The 23,844-nt window shown below is 43.1% G+C and overlaps 1 protein-coding gene across 4 annotated transcripts in view; it reads left to right on the top strand.

Moving 5' to 3' along the window:
* Nucleotides 1-23,844, top strand: part of ERN1 (endoplasmic reticulum to nucleus signaling 1) — an 81,551-nt gene that overhangs the window by 24,413 nt on the left and 33,294 nt on the right. For 2 of the 4 annotated variants that reach the window (XM_046675229.1, XM_046675230.1), the window contains exons 2-5: nt 1,009-1,129; nt 18,609-18,642; nt 19,658-19,730; nt 23,264-23,336. In XM_046675229.1, the coding sequence (XP_046531185.1) occupies nt 1,009-1,129; nt 18,609-18,642; nt 19,658-19,730; nt 23,264-23,336 (301 nt within the window). Of the gene's footprint in view, nt 1-788; nt 897-1,008; nt 1,130-6,173; nt 6,422-18,608; nt 18,643-19,657; nt 19,731-23,263; nt 23,337-23,844 lie in introns of those variants that run through there. The other 2 variants (XM_046675228.1, XM_046675231.1) reach the window with 2 other exon arrangements.

Below are 23,844 nucleotides of genomic sequence, written 5' to 3'. Positions count from 1 at the left end.
ATATGATAACATATATAAACATTTTTCTGTATTGTAGATTTTTCCAAGTGCTATTTCAGTGACTACATAATATTCTCTTGAGTGTATGTGTCATAATTTGTTTCAGCCATTTAGATATTATTGAAAGTTTGTATCTTTCCAGTTTTTCGTGTTTATAAATGGGATGTAATGAGTATCATTGCACACAGAGTTTTTCCCATACCTGGAATTATTTCTTTAGGATATAGAAGTAGAATTACAGGATCAAAAATGTGAGTACTTCTATGGTTTCCAGAAAGATGGCACTAACATAATTTTCATTGCTACCAACAATGGATGAGAAAGCGAATTTCGCTACCTTTGGCTATTTTCTGTAAAATGTTTTTAAGTTCATTAAGCATAAAAGGTACATTTTGATTTAAATTATATTTTGATTATAGATGAAGAACAGTTTGGGTTATGTTTTTCACATATTTTCCTTTATAACATGTCTCTTTTGAAATCTTAGTGTGTTATTAACTCTTTATATTATGAGAGCTGGTTTTCCTATTTTGCTTTAAACATTTCCCCCTAATTATTTGTCTTTTAAGATTTCGTAAGCGTGTGTGGGTGTGTTGGCATTCTTCTTTATCATGGAGTCTTGCAAGATGACCAGGTTTTAGAAAGTAAAATATAACTGAGAGGAGGAAGTCAGTTAGAAAGCTGAGTGTCCTTTCTCCCTCTGTTTCAGTGGAGGCTGCTGGTGGATTATTTCAGAATCCCTGTCCTTGTCATGTTAGATCATAAGCCTGTCTGTCTGCAGGAAGGATTGCTGCTCAGATAGAATGAGGCAACCTGATCCTATTCCTGACTCAGCTGTTGTCTATACGTGTGCCCTTGATGGGAACTTAGGGTCTCCAACCTCAGTTTCTTCACGTGTAAGATGGCAGATTTTAGAAAGATAACTTTTGGGGGTGGGGGTCTGGGATTGTTTATGCCCAAGGTGAAGGTTCATACTGACCATGAAGATTCTTCTACATCTCATTGCAGATTTTTGGAAGTCCCAGCACAGTGACGCTTCCTGAAACCTTGTTGTTTGTGTCAACACTGGATGGAAGTTTGCATGCTGTCAGCAAGAGGACAGGCTCCATCAAATGGACTTTAAAAGAAGGTAATTTGGATTTGGCCATTGGGTAACATGGATATTTGCTCAGCTGCTTCCAAGGAAACATTGCAGAAAAGGAGAAAAACAGTTATATATTATTTAATAAAATAAAAAAGGATAATGGAGTCAAGGAGAGGAAAGGGAATTATACTCAAAGGGTACGTTTACAGCTGGAATTGTGATTATCCACTAAGTGCATCAGTTGAAGAGGCGTGCTTTATCCTTTTTTTTCCCTTTTTTCTTTTTTTGCTTCTGTCCAGATTTCATGTTTAAATGGCTCTAGGCTTTTCTATTAATAGTACTGCCCGGTTGGTCTTCATGAAGACATGCTGCATTAGATTTTTTTTAAGTTCTAACGATTAGAATCTTATCATTATAATTACAAGAAGGTATCTTCTCTGACCTCAAATTACTAATTTATTTTTATAGAAGCTAAAATAATTGCCAGCTGTCAGATTTGACATTCATCCACGTTAGCCACTTTATTGGCTCTTTGGTGAGGGGAGTAAAAGACTGAGCTTGTTGCTCATTTAATCCACCATGCTTCCATTTTATGATCTTGTGTTCCTGGTGACAGCAGAGTGGAGTCCTACAGCTGGGAAACTGTATTCGATTTCCAAAGTAATCTGCCCAGGTAAAGCCATGTATATCCCAAGATTTGGGGCTTTCAGTGTCATCTCTATTATTCTGTCTAGTAATAATTCTCATTTGGCCCTAGATTAGGGTCTGACCAGCATGTTCTCTTCCGTCACTAATCTGTGACTCATTATTTTCATGAGCACAGCAAGTATTTTTCCTTCCTTAATAAAATGTTCCAAAACAGTATTCTAGATGGAAAAATATTGGCCTATGTCAGAAGGTCACGCATCATCTTGTCAATTTAGCAGCAGACCTCGTTCCCATCCATAGATGATGGCAGCTGGGGGACCACAGACCACCCTGAGTATCTGGGTCCTGCTTGCATCAGCAAGAACTTTAAGCAACCGAAAGGACCGGCTGTCTCAGGAGTCAGTGGCCACAAGAAGACTGTAGAGCTGGGTTTTGGCGTTGCATTACAGGCTCCCAGAATGTTATCAGCACTGTCTCCCCTTCGTGTTTAAGCCTTCTCATGTTTTTAATACAAACAAAAGCAGAGTTCTTTAAATTTCAGAATTTCTGATTTTGTGCAAAGATGACAATCAAGTCACAAAAGGATTGAACTAAATATTTTCACGGTTAAATGTTAGTGCTGTTCCTCAGTTTCAGTCTTTCTAGGCAGGGCATTTCTGCCCCAAGCCACTTCATTCTTCTGCTTTGCTTTTCCCTGCATGTATTGTTTGAAATTGATCTTCTCCAAGTCTTAATTTTTACGAGTAGCATTGGCTATATCTGGCAAAACTGTGTCCTGCCTTGTTTGTTACTTAGCCAAACATGAGTCAATCTGTTCTCTCCTGTAACTTAGAGCTTAAAAATTTGCCTCTTTCATAATTGAACACGTGTTTAGAGAACCTAGTCTGTGAAAGATACTATATGGGGCACAAAGAAGAAAAAGACAGTTCTTGCCTTCAAGGAGTCCACAGTCTGCTAGGGAGAAATGACAAGTACACAGAACTGCAACAGAGAGCAGAGTGTTGTAACTGCCAAAGAGAGGTGCTAGGAAGTGCTGTGAGCCCACGTCCATCTGCGGGGGCAGGAAAGACTTCGTGAGGCTGTCATGGTAGAGCTGAGCCTTGGTGCATGGATTGAATTTCAGTGGGGAGTGAGGCCTGGAAAGGGGCAAAGGAGGCAGCAGGTTCTAGGGTGCAGGGACAGGTCCTGTTTGGGAGGAGCTTAGGGACGGAGGTGGAGGGAGGGAGGCCCGTAGAGGGTATGTTGAGCCCTACTGTAGCACTGAGGCATTTGCACTTGAATGAACAGGAAGTTGGGAGCCATAATGTGATTGAGCAGGGGAGTGGCTCAGCAGGTGCTCTGCTTCCAGATTAATCCAGCAGCAGTGTGTGGGATGACTAGAGACAGGAAGGCCAGTGAGAGGTGAGACAGACCTGAAAAGGGGGGCAGGGAGAAGGAAAGAGGTGGGAAGGATGAGAGGCGTGCCAGAAATAAAATCAGGAGAATCCAACAGCTGATTAAGTAGGCAGAGCAGGGAGGAGTTAAAAGACACAAAGGAAGAATTAGAGAAATCCCATTGAGGTTTAATAATTTCAAGTAATAGTCAATATGTTCTAGGTCTCACTGTTTTTTCTGAGAATGCAGTAGCTTTTTAGCTAAATTCAGCCCGGATACCAGTAACCTCGAAATGTATTTCTGTACAAAGATTAAAGATGGTGATGTATAGAGACCCTGAGTTTTCAATTTAATTCTAATCTTGCAATTATAACTAAAGATTTCAAAATTGATATTTGTAAACCATTGATATGTAAGTAGATTATAAAGATATCCAGATATTGTTTTAGGCCCTAAGGTACAGCGAGTGAAGGAAACAGACAAAATCCCTGCCCTGGTAGAGCTTTCATTCCAGTGAGGAACAGACAAGAGATAAATTACGCAGTGGTGGTAAGCCCTATGGAGAAAAATAAAGCAGGAAAGTGGACTAGGCAGGTCAGGTGTGGGGTGGGGGTTAAGCAGAGTCGGCCCACTGAGAAGGCATCATTTGAGCAAGAACTCAAGAAGGCAGGGGAGTCTTAGGCAGAAGCTATAGCAGGGGCAAAGGTGGCAGTGCGCTTGGCCTGGTGGAGGAAGAAAGAGCATGGAAGTGGGAGTGGCTGAAGTGGGGTAAGTAGGGGAAGAAGGAGATGAGCTCAGAGGGCCAGTCATGTCGGCATGCAGTGCTCCCTTTACATAATATTTATTATAAAAATGCCCGTACCACTATCCTGAAATGAAACTTATAGATAGTAACCTACATACACAGTTTTAAAAAGAAAAATGTATCACCCAATTGATAATCTGAAATAATAGGAAAGTAATTTTTAATCACGTGTGTAATTTAACATGTAAATGTTCGGACACGTGCTGACCTTACTGACATGCCACCTATGAGTGAGTGCAGTGCCTCTTAACGCAGACTGATGGAAGTGTGGACTAGGATACCACGATTCCTGTGAGGACTGGATTTCCAAGGTGGTCAACAACTCTTGGTAATGTTCCAAACAAAAAAAGGACATCCTTACCTGATTTATACAGTAGTCATATTCCAAGAAGATTCAGTGTATAAAATCATGCAAAAAACACTTTTGTGCTTTAATGTAAAGCAGTTAGGTTGTAGGCTTTTGGCTCATGTGAGTGTCTGGCAGAACATCAGAGCAGCCTGCAGATATGGGGTGATCTTCGGCTAAGCAGGACTACCGAGCATCTCTGGCCCCCACACTTAGTGCCTGTATCGCTCCCCCATTCCCTGTGACCACCAGGAAATGCCCTCACAGATTTCCTGAGCGCTGCCTAGTGAGCTGTGCCCTCATGGAGACACCAGTGGCTGGTGTTAAGGATGTTCGTTTTTTCAAAGCCATTGGAGAAATCTGAGCAGAGGAATGGCATGCCCTGGTCTTATGGACTGAATGTGTTCCCCCCAAAATTCGTATGTTGAAGCCTTATCCCCCAATGTGATGGTATTTGGAGTTGGAGGCTTTGGGAGGTGATTAGGTTTAGATGAGGTCATGAGGGTGGGATTAGTGCCCTTATAAGAAGAAGGGACCAGAACTCACGCTCTCTCCACCATGTGAGAACACAGTGAGAAGGCAGCCATCTGTAGGCCAGAAGAAAGCTCTCACCAGAACTCAACCATGCTGATACCCTGCTCTTGGACTTCCAGCCTCCAGAACTATGAGAAATAAATGTCTGTTGTTTAAGTCACCCAGTCTATGGTATTTTGTTATGGCAGCCTGAGCTGACTAAGACACCTGGCCTCCACTTTACAAGATCAACAGGTGCTGTGTTGAGACTAAACCAATGTGGCCAGGAGGAAGCTGGAAACCATGTGGAGGCTACTGCACCAGTCCAGGCAAGGAACAACACAGGCTCGGGCCTGAGTGGCAGTGAGGAGTCAAAGTCAAATGGAAGAAACTTGCTGATGCAAACGGAGACCTTTAACTCATCAGACTGGGTTCTGCAGAATATGTACCTGTTATTTCATTTCATGGTTTCCTAACTTGTTTCAGGGGTCAACAAACTGGGAGTGTTTTTTTTTTTCTTTCCAGAGAGTGGTTTTGGCAGGTGCTTTTGTAACTCAACCAAACATGTGTTGCTGTTGCCAGAAATGGAGATTTCTTACACCGTAGCAGCAAACTACACCTAGTACAGAAAACGAGTTTTATTTGTTTTCAGAAACTAATTTGAGCTCTGACATTTTATGTTAGCTGTGATCTTTTTAACCTGTGATTTTTGTAACTGTAGCTACACCACTGTCTGTCTCTGAAATTTCACCAGCGAATATGGTTGAGTCCGTTTCGTCTCTGCACCTTCAGCCCAAGTGCAAACTGAGAATGTTGCTGTCGTGTTTTGTGTTAGATTTGTTTTACGAAGTGTGCTTTTGCCTGGTGGAGTTGAAAGCACTTTCTTTGGCATTGCCAGGGCTGCCGCAGGGCTTCTTGCGCTTACCTAGAAATTCTAGTTAATGCTGTTTCTTCACACTCAAATCTTCATCCAGTTGCAGCTTATTCTTTAGCAACCCTACCCTCATTCCCTTCCATCACCTTTCTAGCAATAGTAGGCACGAGGACTGGGTCTAATTTAGAACCATTCTCTGCTAATCATGGAAATATGCTACCATGGCTGCTGTCCCGCCCAGATGGGCCTGGACTTATGAGATGTCCCTTGAAGGGTTAATATCGGAGATTTCTTATGAGGGAAGGATTAGAACAAAATTAGTTATTTGAAATTTGAAGAAAATCTTCCCCTGTGAGTTTCCCTTTTTAACCACGTGCCTCTTCCCATAGTTCCTCCTGGTGCTGACAGCCATGGTCCACGCGGGCTGGAAAGTAGAGTGATGCCTTGCTACTTGATCACTGAGTCCCTGTCTTGTAGACTGAAGAAGTGTCTCCCAAATCTGACTCCTCTTCTGTGTCCCCCTTGCCAGTGTCTTAGCCAGGCTCTCAACGTCTGCTTCCTGGATTAATGCAGCAGCTTCCTGACTGCCATCCCTGCTGCCTGTCTTATCCTGCCATTCGTCCATCATGTTGCCGCCAGACATGCCCTCTAAAAAGACTCGTTGGACCATGCTGCCCTCCCTGCTGAAATACCCTTGGTGTTGTCTGTAGCAGAGCTACTCCAGGTGTGGTCTGCCCACCTGTCTTACCTGCCCACGAGGAGAGAACAAAAGGGAGAGTAAGTGTCATCCATGATGGGTTGGAATTTTCAACACCACAGTTAGTTTGAGAAGCACTGGACAGGGTCAAGTCTGAGCTCCTTAGCATGCGTGCACAGCCCTTCACCTTCCGGCTCTCACCCAGCTCTCCAGCCTCAACTCCCCACCCTCGCCCAGCAGGTGCCCTTGCTAGCAAGCAGCCACATAACTCTGTCTCTCTCCAGGCCTCAGAGACATGGCGCCTTTGCTTATGCTCCCAACTCACCAGCAGCCTGCAATGTGGGACGGGCTCCTGTTCATCTTTAAGATGCCCTTCATAGGTCACCTCCTTGACTCCCCAAGTAGGGTGAGCCCTTCCCTCATCTGGGTTTTGGGGGCACTTCATTGAAGCCTCTGTCATGGCACTTCCTGCTTATTGTGAATTTCTGGCTACATTTGTCTTCTGGCTGGATTTATAACTCCTTGAAGATGGGGTTTCTGGATAGCCAGGGATGCTCAGTAAATGTCCGAGCCCCTTAATGCTGACTCGGGTCCCAGAACCCTTCTGACTAGACATCTTTTGGGAGAAACAGATGAAACTTGACTTTGCCTCCTCAGGATGCGTCATCTGTCACTCATACCATGGTCATGGCAGTTTCCAGTTCTAGTTTCTGATCCTGAGTTTCACGTGGCTTTTTGTGACTTTCGACAGTGGCTTTCTCTCCTGTCTCTTAAGCAGTGTGCGTGTTCCTCGGGAAGAGACAGGTCTGCTCTCAGAGGTATGAGGGAAACATGAGAAGGGGAAGTTGTGCAAAGAGATGACGTTTCGTTAATAGTTCTAATCTGTTTTCTCTTAAGGAATTTTCTAGGCTTAAGATATGCATCACTACCTTTCTACCTCATTGCTTAAGCACAAGAAAAGTGTTTATTTGCTCTCCATTGTTTTTGAGGACTGAAAACTTTGTGAGAGGGGATATGAGAGAGGCCTATTTCTGTTTTTGAATATCTTGAAAATATGTTTTCTGTCTTTCTCTTTTTTGTATTTTACTTTTATCATGGAAGATCCGAAACGTACAAACATAGAGATCATTATATAACGAACCCTCATGTACTCAGCCCTCAGCTTCAACAAGCACCAACTGGTGCCCAATCTCGTTCGTCTGTACCCGCATTCACTTCCCGCCCTCATGCTTGGGATTTGCTTCAAAGAAGTACATCCCTCAGTGCAGAGGGGAATCATACACAGCAGCATAGATTTCAACTCCAATGGATATTCTTTGCAGCATTCCTTGGTGTGTATTGGAATTCGGTTGTGAATGTTGAAGTATGTGGATAAAATGCCCTTTTTGGCTGTGACTTAGTTACTTGTCCCTTTGTTCATCTTTGGATGGCTGTGCAAGGTTTGATGGCACTCCTATCAGTCAATAATGAATTCTGTGAAGTTATGACATCCTGAGAGGCCATAGAGAGTTCAAATCGTATCTCCCCCTTTAATTCCTTCACGACCGATTATAGCATTCAGTGTGAATTTTTAGTTCTGAGTTACTTCTGCCAGGGTGGAGATGAATAAGAACATAGTAGAATTTGACTCCCTTTAGTATGGGCGGTTTTTCAGATTACTTTGGTATTTTCACGTGATCGTCTTCGTCAAACGTGACATTTGGTGACTTGTAGAGGTTACCGGTAGAGGAAAACGTGTTACATCCTTTCCCAGTTCTGATAAGATTTGGAATTTGAGGAGCTTTTGATTAGATGTCTATTTTTAAATGCGCTCCTTGTGGAAGCTGTACTTTGAGGAACGTTTGAGACTTTCTACCCTACAATTTGGACCTAATAACTTTAATGAGAGTTACAGGTTTAGATTGTGGAAGTACTTTTCCTCTCGAGGGAGGAAATGAGCTGCCATTGAGGAGAAGTATCCCTGACTGGTTCATTTGAGCACATGAAACATATTTGAGAGACATAAGTTTTGAGTTAAGGGAGGGTGAATGACCTTTTTTACCAATAATTTTTACCAATAATTTTTATGAGAAAACAGTATTTGAACCTTAAGCATTCTCTTGAGGAAATGGCGGTTATCACATTCAAACTAGCTAATCTCGTTTCGGTGTCAGCTAGGATTAAAATCTCTATGTCCTCTATAACTCATTCCTTTCTTTCACTTCATTTTTCTGATCAGGACTCAGTTTTATTGATGTTTCCCCGCCCATGTCTGTTTCCTGACTACCCCTCCTCCACCCCCACCCCCGCCCCCATACTAGCTCAGGCTGTCTTTCTTGGGTTACCTTCCTCACTACCCCTTTATGATTCCTTCTTCTCCTTCTCATTCACCTTGTACCCTGATGCTTGCCTGTCGCATCTTCCTGTGAAAAGGAAAACCTTCTCTTTTCCTTGGAAGCCTCCAGTCAGTCCCTAGTTAATGCCCGCCATACCACATCACAAAGTTTTCACGACTTTCTTCTCTGTGGTCTCACTGCCTCCTGTCCAACCTTATCTGTATCACTCTGCACAAAGAACACTTCACACTTGCCAAGGCTGTGTCCTCATTCCCGCAAACAGGGTGATGGTTCTTCACTCAGGTTGTCCTGTCATCCCCACACTGTGGATCAGCCTTCTTCATGGAGTCTTCCCCAAGCGCGCAAGCCCTCACTGGTTTCCCTCACCTGGGAAATCCTGTGGCACCTGTGGCATATACCACATGCATGTTTCAGCGGTTCATTATATATGTTCCATGTGTATCAGCTTTATAAACTCCTTTCTTTATCCTGCGCGGCACATAACAGAGAATCAAGGTGATGGTAGATGGCTGACATTTGTTTCTGGGATATGTGTGGTAAATCTCAACAGATAATTACTAGTCGTTGGGTTGTCATCCTCCTCCCCAGACAGAAAGGGAGAGAGAGAAGGATGAGGCTCTTGAATATTTGGTGTATGGGGAGGCTTACAAGGAAGCGAAAGCAGTTGGGACTTCATTTGTGGTCTTTTGATCCTTAAATACCCTTCAGGAGGGCCAACCCAAAACATTTCAAATCATTGCTAGAGGTGCGCTTAGAAGGGGCTGGTTTGGCGAATTTCTGACTGTGTCACGACATCTCAGTTGTACCTGGAGAAGTCTTTCAGTCAGAGAAGCAGCTGGGTGTGTAGGGGTCGGATAAGGGGTTGTGCTTTAGAAAGAAGAGTGAGGTGCAGTGGGGCAGTAAAGCCAGTGCTAATCTAGATTCCACCAGAGAAGCAGCGTGTTCCAGAAATATCAGTGCTCATCTGGAGAAGAGAAGAGAATGATCTTGTAAGGTTCCTTGAGCTCCAGTCAAATGGGCAATCTGTTCTTGTGGCTTCTGTAATCAAAGGGATCTTATTCCTTCCTACGTGGAAGAAAGTCTGCCCAGAGCTACCTCCAAAGAGAGGCCGTCAGTCCTGAGCTCCAGTTTGAAACAATTATTTAAATTTTGGTTGACTTCATCAGAGACATTATTCTGCTTTGCTAGCTTATCACCCCCACGTTTTCCCCGTGCCCTCACCAGTGCTGATGAGCCTCTGTTTAGCGAAGCCTGAAATGGGGCTGCCAGGGTCCTTCATGCTCTTCAAGTGGATTTCCCTTCAGTCTCTTTGAACCCTGTGAAATTATAGATCAGGCTGTCACGATTTTACAGGAGGGCAGGAAGAACAGGCTTCTTTTCAACCTATTGGAAAGATTTTCTTAACCTCTTTGTAGCTTCTCTCTCTTTTTTTAAATTTTTATTTTAGAAAAACTTCAACATACACAAAAGTAAAGCAAATAGTATCTTGAAACCCTCAGGCACACCCACCGCCCAACTTCAGCACTAATCAACGCATGTGGCAGTCCCCTTCCCTCTCTCCTCCATTATTTTGAAGCAAATCCCATATCATTTTTTCCATAAATTTAAGTAATTTTGAATGTGAGTGAACAAACAGAACTATGCCTGGGCAGCTCTTTCTAGCTTTTTTCGTGTAGATTTTTGTGTGGAAAAGTACACTTCTTTAGAAAAAACTTATTTGAGTGACTATATTCCGCATAAAATATTGAATATCTTGAGTTACTGACTTCTCTTCATTCTGCAAACAGCATTACTTACTAAGTATGAGGGGAGAAAAGCCCTGGGCTGCAGTTACATGGGTGTTCACTCTCTGATTATTCATTAAACTGTCATAAGCTTTATGCACTTTTCTGTGTATATTTCACAATAAACAAAATAGATGGTCCCTTCCCTTCAAAGTGCTTAAAATTCAATTCAGCCCCCAGATATTTGAGAATCAGAGAGGCTACGTGCAATTAAGCACCTGTCCCTTGAGAAATGTGATAAATGCATCATAAAAACATGTTTCTGATTTTCTGGAGAAGAGGGCATTTGAACTAACCCCGAAGGACAAGCAGATTTGGGTAGATGGAGATGGGACAGGTAATAGTGAGCACAGGGATCAACACGAGACCGTGGAGGGAGTTTGGGGAAGAGATGTGATTGAAAGATAATCACGGAGAAGAATTGGGCCCAGGTTTTGCAGAACCCTGAATGCTTAGGCCTGTGGTTCCCAAACCATGCGGAGGGCCCCCGGGGTGCCATAGTGAATTCACAGGGGCACTGCAGCTTGTTTTCAGTGTTTGAGAGAAACAGCAATACTCCAAAAGGTCAAACACCATGCTTGAGGGAGTTTGTAGTTTCGCCATTAGATTGCGCTACTTTCCTTTCAATAAGATATCTTTGCAAAGCTGAGTTTTTGGCCGTTGCTGTAATAAAATTCAAATACCATGTGAAAATCAATGTGAAATGGCAATGAGGGTGGCGGTGTCTAATCTGATTGTGAGATTTGAAATATGTGCGGCACCCAACAGGTACACACATCCTATTAGTGGGTAATTATGGTTAAGAGTGAAATAAACGTTTTTCTTTCAGTTTACATGTGTTATTTTCTTCATGTGGCCTTTAAGTTGCTAGGCCCTGAATACTTAAGTCATTTGGACCTGACTGCGTAATAAATGGAGCCGTTAGGTATTTATTTTGGCTTAGGGCCTTATGGATAAATTACTGAGAAACTAAGGATGCTGTGAACCAAGAAAGTTTGGAAACCTCTGACTTGAGCCACAGAGATGGAAGGTATTTGGTGGGCAGAGGGGAGCCATCGTAGGATTTTATGTGGAGGAAAGACATGAACAAATTTGCCCTTGTCAAGCCTTTGCAGGCAGTGGGTGGAGTGCATGTCTGAGGGCAGAGATCTAAGACAGGGAGCTGGTTAGGAGGCTGCTGTGTGGACCCAGTGGGAAGTGGTGACTGCCTAATTTTGGCAATGGTAAAAGAGATGAAAAGGAGGGTGTAGATTTTGAGAAATGTTTATTGATAGATCGAATCTTACGAAACTCAGAATATAATTGAGTGAGAGAGAGTTAGAATTGAAAGAGTGAGTCAAGGACAACTCTTGAGTTTCCAGATTGTGTGACTGGGTGGAAGTGGGGCCAGCCCGCCAATCTGGAGAATGTAAAGGAGGAACAGGTTCTGGGGCTGTGACGTCAGGCGTTGAGACACCACGTAAGCAGGTGTAAGTGGGACTGGGTCGTGGACTCCACAGGAGAACGTTGTCAGATGCCGTGTGGAGACCTAAGGAGAAGGATTTGCAAGTGTTGCTTAGATTTGGTCACTGGAACTTCACAGTGGCAGTTTTGCTCTTATTCTCAGGGGAGGAGGTAGAGAGCAGTGAGTTGAGAAAGGCACAGAAGGCGAGAAGGGGAAAGAGGATCCAGCACAATGGCTTCCCAGTATGGCTCAGCATCAGAGTTACCCAGCAGTCTTAAAAACGCAGATTCCCTGGCCCTTCCTACAGAACCAGCCTTCTGGGGGAAGGACCTGGGAATCAACATTTAAAAAACTGTAAGTAATTTACACATTGCTGGTGGGAATGTAAAATAGTACAGCCACTTTAGAGAGCTGTTGGGGAGTTTCTTGTCAAGTCAAACGTAAATGCTGTAGCTCAGCCATTCTACTCCTACGTATTTCCCAACAGAAATAAAAATATAGGTTCAAACAAAGGCTTGCACACAAATGTTCTTAGCAGCTGTATTCACATTTTTCCAGCCCCAAACTGGAAATAACCCAAATGTCCATCAACAGATAATAAGCAATTGTGATATATCCATGTGGTGGAGTACTATTCAGCAATACAAAAGAATCAACCTATGATACACACAATAATATGGATGAATTAAAAAACATGATGCAGAGAGAAGCCAGACACAAAAGAGAACCTACGGTGTAAATTCCATTTGTGAAATTTTAGGACAAACGCAATGAATCTCTTAGTGGCCATATGGGGTGGGAGTTTAGGATATTGAATCCAAAGGGGTATGAGGGTGATGGACATGTTCGATATCTTGATTGTGAGGGTAGTTACACGGATGTGTATGTTTTTCAAGATTCATCCAACTGTACACTTAAAGTGGATGCATTAGGAGAGCACTTGCAAAAGAGAGAGGGAGAGCCCAGAGGTTTGGTGTGGGGGAGGCAGAGGGCAAGGAGTTAGCCAGGGAGAAGGAGGACTTGAAGATCGTTGGAGACAGGGTGCTCTAGATGGTTGAGTGTGAAATATCTCTGAATATTAAGGTGAAAGCATTGTCTTTATATATATATATAAATGCGAAGGGAAGGGTGCAGTTGGGCAGACTTGGAGGGTGAGGGTAGGAAGTTTCAGAGAGCTCCCTCTGCCCCTCTTTACTTCCCTTGTGCCACAGGAGGCAAAGTCACGTGCAGAGAGAAGCAGGCCTTGAGGCAAGGAGTGAAGGTCTGAAATACCAGCTGTGAGGAACGGGGAACAGAGGCCAACCCGGAAGTAGATAAACATATGACTTGGGGCCCAGCTGGCTGTAGATGTATAATGGTGTCTCCACAAGTGATGGTATTGTTTTCTTCAGGAGTGGTCAGAAGCCTGAGTAGGGGAAAGGGGATTGCTAGGTAGATTCTGGATTGAGGATTGATAGAGTGAAGCTGCTGGATTATTACACATGAGCAACAATAGATATCCAGGCTGAGCAGAAATGGAAGTAGGAAGGAAACTAACATTTATTGATTACTCTAGTGAACAACTATATTGAGCACCTCCTATGTGCCAGAGGCTGTTTTAGATGTTGGGGATATAGCAGACAACAAAAGATAAATCCCAGCCCTCATAGAGCTTCCAGTGGCTAGAGTCTGACATTCAAAAAATAAGTAAAATACACAGTACTTTGGAGGTGGTAAGTGTCATGGAGAAAAGTCAAGCAGGGGAGACGGGGAGGGAATCCTGGGGGGCTCAGAGGTGGTCATGGAAGACCTCTGTCAGATTGTGATATTTGATCAAAGACCTAGGCAGAGGGAATAGCAAATGCAAAGGCTCTGAGGCAGGGGCAGGCTTGGCAGGATTGGAGGAATACCCTTGAATTCCAGCAAAGCTGGGATAGAGTGAGGAAGAAATAATGGGAGGGTGTTGGAGGGTGTTAGAGGGTGGGAGGGTGGGATTATATGGGATTTGTAGACCACTCGTGTGAACATTGGTCTTTTTCTGAATGAGATGGGAACCACCAGAGGATTTTGAGTGGCATAAAAGTGTAATCTGATTTATGTCTTTAAAAGAATGTGAGTCTTTGTGTCAAGGCACAGACTTAAAATCTTGACAAACATTTAATCCTTATTTAATCCACATAGAGATGTGCCTTGATGTTGGTGGTGTTATCTCTATTTTTTTCTTTTTGTCTTTACTGATGAGGAAATTGAGGCTCAGAGAGATTAAATAAGTTTGCTGAAGTCACTCTGCTGGTAATTGGCAGAGCTAGGACTTAAGCCTAGGTTTTTCAGATTCCAAAGGCCACGTAGATTAGAAGAAAAGGGAGCACTGGAAAGACAAGGGGTTCCAGTGATGTTGAAGGGGTGCTGGGAAGTAGGAAACAGTGATGATCATTACAGAAATAGACCATAGGGTTTGGCAACTGCTGGGACGTGTTGGGGAGAAATGAGTGTCAGCAGTATAGTTTGAGGCGTGCCTGTCTTCTTGGAAGATAGTGGTACCGTTGACAAAATAAGATGGTCAAGAGTAGAAGCCAGTCTAGGGTAAAAGATGGAGAGTGTGACTTTGGGAAAGTGGTGTTTGAGGTGTTGGTGGGAAATAGTCTGGTTGGTCCAGAAAGAAGAGCTCAAGAGATGGGGACCTAGAATCTGCCCCTGTGGTTATGGTTGAAGCTATTAGAGATGGATGTGCTCTCTGAGAGAACGCAGGGGAGAACCTAGAAGCATTCCTCCCAGAGTAGGGAGGGAGGGAGCCAAGAGAGAGATGGGCAAAAAATCAGGCAGTGCAGCCCACAGAAACCAACAGGTGAGAGATGCCGGGGGACGGAGGAACCACGGCATGGGAAGTGGCAGTGAAGGGAGTGCCTCTGACAGAGTGGTCTGGGGCAGCAGGCATGTGGGATCACCTGAGTGGTGGGGAAGTAGCAGAAAGGGTAAAGCTGTTGGTGCTGATGGACCGAGACACTGAGCCCCATAGCTCAAGAAGGGAACGAAGTCAAGTGTCTGTTTGGGGCCCAATACAGAGGAGAGGGTATGAGGTTTGAGAGAGGATGGGATCAATACTAAAGGTGAAAAAGGTATTCCTGGAAAGACAAAATTCACATCTTTTGAAAATAAAAATGTTTAAGTTTTTACCCTTATGAACTTGGATAAAGGAAGGATGTGAAGATCTGTTTTGAGTCATTTCTGCCTCATGTTAAAATGAGGATTACATTAGCACAAAACAGTAGCAGTGAGCGTCACGGGAGCTCACCCAGGCTTCTCCAAGGGTAGAGACTGTGCCGGGTCAGGCCTGAGCTGGACCCACGAGGGGAATCGAGTCGGGTCCAGGGGCTGCTCCCAGGGAAGCAGTGAGCAGCTTTCTTTCTTCTTGTGTTAATCCTGGAGACCAAACACTGATTTCAGCTGTTTTTTTCCTCTTCTGGTATCTTTACCTTTACCTTGAATAACACTCATTTTTACACTTGCGCAGTAACCCTTTTTTTTTCCTTCTGAAAATAAAACAGCTTTGTGAGATGGCTTTTATCCTTATCAGTCTCCATATAGATAGGGTGGCTTATTTTATAGTAGCAGTGTTTGTTTAGAGCTAGGCCAGGTTTCTTTTCACATGGGTGGATTCTGTCTTTTTAAAGCAAGAATCTTACCTGATACTAGTTCTCATTATTAGGTCAAAAACAACCAGTTTTTCATGATGGGCTTTCATTATACATTCTCAGATGATACTTTTTGCTTTTATTTTGCTGGCTTTCCAAATATTTTTGTCTTTAACCTTTTAAAGGTTAAAGCATTATACAAATTATGGAAAATTTCAAGCTTATGTAGAGAGAATAGTAAAAGGACTCCCCATTGTCACTATTTCCATCTTTAAAAGTTATCACCAGATTGCCATTTTTTCTTTTATCTGTCCCCTCCATATGGTTTTTTCCTGTAATATTTTAACGCAAATCTCAGGGGGCCAGCCCCATGGCCGCGTGGTTGAGTTCACGCACTCTGCTTCAGAGGCCCAGGGTTCACTGGTTCGGATCCTGGGTGTGGACCTGCACACCTCTCATCAAGCTATACTGTGGCAGCATCTCACATAGAAGAACTAGAATGACCTACAACTATGATATATGACTATGTGCTGGGGCTTTGGGGAGAAAAAAAAAAAGGAAGATTGGCAACAGATGTTAGCTCAGGGCCAACATTCCTCACAAAAAATAAAAAATAAAAAAAAATCTCAGATTCACATGATTCTTTAAGACAGAAAAAAATCTACAGGATAGGTGATTGTTACACCTCAGAAGCCAAGCAGCAGTTTGCACCTCCGTCAGAGCTGTCTTATCACTTGTGCTGTTACCTGGCCTACAACTCTGCAGATGTTTCTTCCAGGGATCTTATCTTACTGCATGCTAATGCTAACATGACCAGAGGGCCCTCCTACTTGTTTCTAAGCTTAGAAACAAACATGGTTCTTAAACATGGTGTGGTTGTCCCACCAATTCTCCCCTGGCTCCTGCCGACGGCCTGTGTCCTCACTGCAACCTTTCTGGTACAGGACACGTTTGGGGACCTGAGGCCCCGGTGTCAGGTGACCAGTGGGTAAGCTCTAGAAAACCAGGAAAATCTGCACCTGAAGATGAGTCCCTGAGAGTGAGCAAACACTGTACAGCAAAGATAAGCTTATGAACAAGAGTCACAGTCCTGGTGGGCTCCATGTCTTGTTTCTGGTGACCTGCTAGAATTTGGCAGTGTCCTCTTAATCTGTGTTTACCTGTGATACCTTTAAGTGGCTGACACGAACAAAAAAGATACCTTCTTGACTGCTGTGTTTTCTGTGGAATATGGCTTTCCCAGCTCGCGTGGCTTCAGGACTGTGCTGAAGTAACTTGGGCTGTAACTGCACCTTGACTGTTTCAGTAGAGCGAGTGCTCTGTGCCCTTATTTCCTGTCTCTTGCATCAGTCTGTTTGTGAGAGTGAACTGAGAGGTGATTAATGGGAACAATAAACATATGCTACTGACTGAAAGTTCCTTCTGTTTCCTAAAATGTTTTTGGTTTAATGAATTGTTTGTGTGCTGCCCGCAGACCACATGTGATGTGTGTACTTCTGTTGTTGTGAACACCGTATGCCTTCACATAGGAGCCAGGCTTATAAAGCAAGGTCAACATATGATAAGGCTTGAAAGGATTTCCTTCATCTGATACTCCCAAGTGACTAGGAGAATTAGACAGCTGTCTGTCACCATAAGCAGAGCCTGTGGAGCCTGGAACTCGGTATACAAAGTCATATTACAATGCTGCTATCCTTGCCCCCAGCCTTGAAGTTGTGGACAGCATGGCTGCATAGCCTGTGGGGTTTTGATTGCTGGAAATACCTCATTACTGTGCAGTCTCATGCCTCTGGATTTGAGCTCTGTTCCGGCACTGCTATGTCAGCGTCCTCTCACCCCCACCACCGTCCACCCCAAGGGACCAGGAGCGTCCTCTTGGTTTACACCCCGGAGAATCTAGGGAGGGAGACGTTCTGCCATTTTTGACTACTGCAAGTATAAGATTGACTTTGAGAAAAGACTTTTTTCCAAGTTAAGGAGTAATGCCTGCTCTTGTAGACATTTTGGGAAATACGGAAAAAGTGGGGGAGTCACTTACATTTCCAACAAAGATAACTTGCAATTAGCCCTTTTTGCCTTTCCACCTAGTTTTTTCTGTGCATATTGAAGATTTTCTCCTCAACTGCATTAATACTCTATGTACAATGTTATCTTTTCTCCTGAACATAACAGTCTAAAGATTTGTACATGTTTTAAATTTTTATAAGCCCTTTTAGAAGGCTTAATTTTCTGCCAAATGGACATTCCATAATTTAACTGTATTATTGAATAGTGAGATCATTTGTAATGCTATCGTGAGCAACTTTGTACAGAAAGCACTTTCTATATTTTGTGTTATTTTTAAACTAGATTTTATAGAAATGAGACTAATGGATCCAAGGGAATCAAAGAGAGTGAACGCTTGAAAGCTCTAAGATTGCCATATTGCCTCCCCAAAAGGGTGTATCCATTTACCATCCAGTCATATTCTCATCAACAGCAAAATTGATTTTTTTGTGTGAAGAAGATTATCCCTGAGCTAATATCTGTGCCAGTCTTCTTCTACTTTGCATGTGGGACACTGCCACAGCGTGGCTTGATGAGCTGTGTGTAGGTCTGCACCTGGGTTCTGAATCCTCAAACCCTGGGCCGCCAAAGTGGGGTGTACGAACTTAACCACTACGCCACCATGCTGGCCCCACAAAATTGACTCTTAAGTCACAGTTTTGCTTTTCCTAATGGGAATATCTGGTACCACCCCAAGTATCTGACAAGGTGATTAAGTTTTAAAAGCCTTCGATGTGTCCAATAGTGACAGTGTGACCCCCTGTCCACTGTGGGTTGTGACTGGTTCTTCCTTCTGTGTCCATCCCCTGAGTTATATGCACACTTCTTGACAGTAGTTCTGTTCTGCTCTCAGTCCTCTATCCAGCCTCAGTGACAATCATAAGAGCTTACATTTGTATCTTTGTGTGTATGTTTTCTGAACATTGTCTCGTGTTGGTCAGTTTGAGTTATTGCTGCAACATGTGAATTGGTCCTGGGAGCCCTCTAGGAATCTTGATATTTTAAGGTCTGTCTGATGATGCCTTTGTTGTTGTTCTTTTCCACAGATCCAGTTCTGCAGGTTCCAACACATGTTGAAGAGTAAGTTTTCTGATTTGCTTTACTACTTCCCTTTAATTCATTTTATTAATTATTCAACCAATATTTATGAAGCTAGTTGCTGGGAGTACATAAATGCATAAACTTAAGGTATAATGAGAATGATTGAGATATCTAGTCTTACAGGTGCTATGATAGAAGCCTCTTTTGGGGGGAGGGTGGTCAGTTCCCTGAGGAAGGAAGGCAATGGTATTAAAAAGGCTTATTTAAGATGAAACTTAAGTCAGGTTTTGAACTTAAGCTTCCAAAGTCCTCAGGAGGACCTAAGGATTTAGCTGGTGCCCTCTTCACTGTTACACCATGGAATGTGACCTGCTCCTGGAGTGGGTGATGGAGTAAAGGTGGATGGCACCTGGAAGAACCTCAGGTGATGGTGCATCCTAAGCAGAGAGAAGATTCGGCAAGGGGTTTCTGAGAGACTAGTCCTAGTTCAGTCTTTAGCAGGTTAACTTCACCAAAGACTACCTGCACTGGCTTCACGGGAATCTACTGACCGAGAAACCTCGAGCCATCTCTTTGGCAAGTTCTTTCTCATGTCAGGCTTTCAGAATGTACTTTTATTGCCTCCAGTTTAAAAATGAATGTTTGTTGACCACTGACGGTAGATTTGTTCTACCTGTTTATGTACCCTGCCATGCTATTAAATGTTAATTGTTGAAGTTCTATACACAATTGACTTGGAAACTGGAAAGTAGTCTTGCTGGGTCCTTTTCATTTATTTTATTTCATCCAAAGTGCTTTGACCAAATGACCAAATGATGATTTACCCTTCTATGGTTATGTACTGTTTTTCCTTTGCAGGTTGCTTTTTTTCACTCAAGTATAGTATACACCAACACAGGGATATTTTATTTATGGCTAAAGTGAAAGGAGCAGTAGGTAGAATTGTCTTATACACACGCACATCCCACTTCCCCTACCCCTAGTCATGGCTTTGATATTTTGTTCTGTACCCTGGGCTATAATTTATCATTGATGCTTATTGCTTAATCTCTAGGCCTGCCTTCCTCCCAGATCCCAATGATGGCAGCCTCTATACCCTTGGGGGCAAGAATAACGAAGGCCTGACGGTGAGTGTATTCAGTGTCTTTGTGTACTCTGGAGGTTCTACACCAGTGATCCTCAATTGTTGCTTAAAAAAAATTCTGGGGATTCTGATTCAAGTGGTCTGGAGTGGAGACTGGGCATCAATATCATTTCACAGGTTCCCAGATGGGCTTTTAAATGGCAGCCAGAGTTCAGAAACATTGATCCAGACCAGCAGGTTCTCATGGTGTAGACAACACACTGGAAGGGTATAATACTTCCTTTAGTAACAGGATTCGCTCTAACTAGTGATTCTCAAGTAAGTCTGCAACACTGCCCACCGTGCAACAGACATGCCCTCGTGAGAGGGACGTGTGGTGTTCCGTTCCCATCTCCATTTGAGAAGCTAGACCAGTGGTTCTCAACCTTAGCTGCACATTGTAATAACCTGGAGAACTTTGAGTCTAGGTCCCAATTCCAAAAGTCTCCATTGAATTCATCTAGGTCATCAGGATTTTTAAAAAGCTCCCCGGATGAGAGACTTTAGAAACAGGCCCTCACATACACTCAACTGATTTATGACAAAGGTGATACTGCAGTGCAGTGGGGAAGGATGGTCTTTTTAATAAACAGTCTGAGTCAATTAGGATATCCACATGGAAGAAAACCTTGACTCTTGCCTCACACCAGACTCACAAAAATTAGTTCCAGATAGACTGCATATCTAAACCTGAAATATAAAACAAAACTTTAAGAAAAAAAGTAGTGGAACATCTTCATAACCGTAGAGTAGGTAAAGATGTCTTAAACAGCGTGCAAAAGAAAAGTCCTACAGTAACCATAAAGGAAAAAATTGATATATTGGATTATATTAAAATTAGGAATATTTCTTCATTGAGACACCATTAAGAAAGGCAGGCCACTGTGTGTTTGCGAAGACATATCCAACAAAGGATTCATATTCCGAATATATAAAGAACTCCTATGGAATATTAAAAAAAAAAAAGACAACCCAATAGGAAAATGGCAAAAGAGGATATCCAAATGGTCAATAAATATATGGAAAGGTACTCAGTTTCATTAGTCATTAGGGAAATGCAAATAAAATCCACAGTGTCTTACTACTACCCATTCACTGGAATGGCTAAAATGAGAAAAACGGAAAAAGAAAACAGGTGTTGGGGAGGAGTGGAGCAACCAGAACTCTTGGACACTGCTGGTGGAAGTGCACATTGTTACATCCAGTTTAGAAAACTGTTTGTCAGTATCTGTTAGAGCCTTGTGACCTGGTGATCCCCTCCCAGGTTACACACCCAACAGAAATGCATATATACGTTCACCAACCCAAATATACTGCAGCACCATTGTAATAACCAAAAAGTGAAAACTACCCAAATAGCGTCAGTAGTAGATGGGATAAATCAATTACGGTAGTCTATGCCAATGAGGGCAGACAGTCTGTGACTGTGCACACCAACATGGGTGAAATCTCACCAACATAAAGTTGGACAAAAGGTGACAAACAAGAAAGGCTGCACTCTGAATGATTCATTTAAATCAAGCTCAAAGACAGGAAAAACGAGTCTATGCTGTTTTGAAGTTAGGATAATGATTACCCTGGGGGCTTATGATTGGAAGATAGGGCAAGAAGGGGGCTTTCAGAGTGGCTGGAAATGTTCTGTTTCTTCATCTGGATGCTGGTTACATGGGTGTATTCACTTTGCAAAATGTAACTGAGCTGTACACTTACGTGTGCTTTCTGTGGATGTTCTGCTTCAATAGAGTTTTAAAAGCCTCCAAGTTGGGGCCAGCCTCGTGGCATAGTGGTTAAGTTCACGCTCTCCGCTTTGGCAGCCCAGGGTTCGCAGGTTCGGATCCCAAGAGTGGACCTAGCACCACTCGTCAAGCCATACTACGGTGGCATCCCACATGAAGTAGAGGAAGATTGGCACAGATGTTAGCTCAGGGCCAATCTTTCTCACACACACACAAAACAAACAACAACAACAACAAAATAAAAGCCTCCAAGTGACTCTCGTTTGCAGCCAAGGTTGAGAACCACTGGTCTAGACCATAGTGGCTGGGTGAGCTTTCATCTGGGTATTTTAAAATTATTTTATGAATACCTATGACTGGAACAGATGAGAGAAGAAGGGCAAACCTTGTGTAGACGTGTGTGTGTTTCACCATCAACGTTTTTCTCCACAATAGAACCTGTATTTCTTAAACACTTTGCTTGCGAGAAACTAGGGCGTTGAGTGATTTGTGTAAGTTGTCTCCTTTGAACCTGTCAGTAACCCTCTGGCATACAGGTGTTGTCACCATGTTAGAGATGTGGAAACTGTGCCTGGAGAGGTGAAGGAACATGCCCAAGGCCAAAGCTCCAAGTGTTGGACTTGGGACTTGAAGAGCTTTAACTTCCAAAGGATGCACTGACCACCATCCTGCGCGCACCTTCCTCTGTTGGGGTTTAATTGTCCAGGAACAACGAGTTCCAGCTTGGGCCCCGAATCAGGAGGCCTGTAGCACTACTCAGCAGACACCACAGGACTCCAGACTGGAAGCCTTGCAACAACTTTCTGATTCTCAGAAGCATGTGGCAGAAACCTAGTCATTACAGCCTCTCTTTCATTTTTCCTTTTCTAAGGCATTTAAAATGTTGAGATAATGGGAAAGTCCAAATTGTTGATTATTTAAAGTTCTGCTTACCAAAGCTAGAGAGAGAGCTTTTCTTTCTTGGAGAAAAAGGTAACAATGTAGTAGAAGTAGGTATCTATAGAACAGTTTCAAGAACACAGAATGTTCCAAAAATAGAGTATACTGAAACAAACATTAACCAAAAGAACTTGTCAGATGTCAGCTGTAGACTCAGAAGAATCGGTTTTATGATGAAATGCAGTTGAAACATGCGGATTCCTTTTGAGTTTCTTTTCCTGGCACCAACCATAACTTCCTTCTAATACCAAAAGGCTCGATTTTCTTCTGTTTTTCAGTAGAGAATTATTTACTAAAGAAAACATCAAAACTTCTCTTTCCACCTCAGATTCCTGTGTTGCCCACATAATGATGACTTCTCATTTCCCTCGAAGCTTCAGCTGGTACCGAGGTTGCTTCTCTTCAGAATTAATCTCAGGGCTCACTGCCACTCTGAAAAGCATTGTCATTCTACTCAATCTAGCCAGCTCTAGGTCAGTTTTCCAAGACAGGAGAATTCTTTCTGCCCCTTTTAGAATTTCAAAGTTTGTGTAACTCTCCACATTTGTAAGTCTTTGCAGAAAAGGTGTGTGTTGTCCCCAGAAGTTTTCTGGACAAGAGACTTCCAGGGGCTTGTGGGGTAAAGGAGTTAGTGTTTACAGAGACTTGGGAGCTAAGTGCTTGCCCAAAGTGGATATGGAAGCCTGGGGTACCTCTTCTCCTTGGTTTCCAATTAGGAAAACTCCATCTACCGTCAACAATGCTTCTCTCTTTTTAGGAGAATTGAGCAACAGAAACAGACTGTGCAGTAAAATTGTAATAATTGCACAAGACTTGGTTAACTTATTTTTTTCTTTGCCTTTTTTTTTTTTGTTTTTTTAAGAAACTTCCCTTTACCATCCCAGAGTTGGTACAGGCATCCCCATGCCGAAGTTCAGATGGAATTCTCTACATGGGTAAGGGTTCCTGTTTTCAACACTGGTACTTTGATCTCTTTGGAAATGAGCCCCAGAATCTGGGAAAGTGGCATGTCTGGGAGAGGTGTGCAGTCACTCCCCCACCAACCCTTCTGGGAAAGGTCTTTCTTGCCTTGGTTGTGCTTGTTCACGTCAGGATCAGCTGACCAATTAAGAAAGGGTTCCCCCCTCTTGGGAGCAGACTAGACAGTGTTAATATGGTTACTCATTTAACAAGCTTTTAGCTGCTGTGTTGACCTACCCCTGCCATTTAAAGATTGCAACATACCCAGAAGCAATTGGGTGAAATTTAAAGTGAATGCAATAGTCTGAGCCAAGAAAGGGAAGCCAGGCTCTGCCTATTAATTATAGAGCTTTCTTAGTATTTCCTGCTATCAGAATATTGGATAAAAACAGCATTTAACAGCTTGCCTAGATAAGCTGCCTTCACACCAGGGATCACATCTTTCAAAGCATCAGATCACCTGCTTTTCTTTTACCATGTTGC

This window comes from Equus quagga, chromosome 11 (genome assembly GCF_021613505.1).
Source record: "Equus quagga isolate Etosha38 chromosome 11, UCLA_HA_Equagga_1.0, whole genome shotgun sequence".
Lineage (NCBI taxonomy): Eukaryota > Metazoa > Chordata > Mammalia > Perissodactyla > Equidae > Equus > Equus quagga.
Note: the sequence above shows the minus strand (reverse complement) of the source record. Positions and strands in the feature narration are given on the sequence as shown.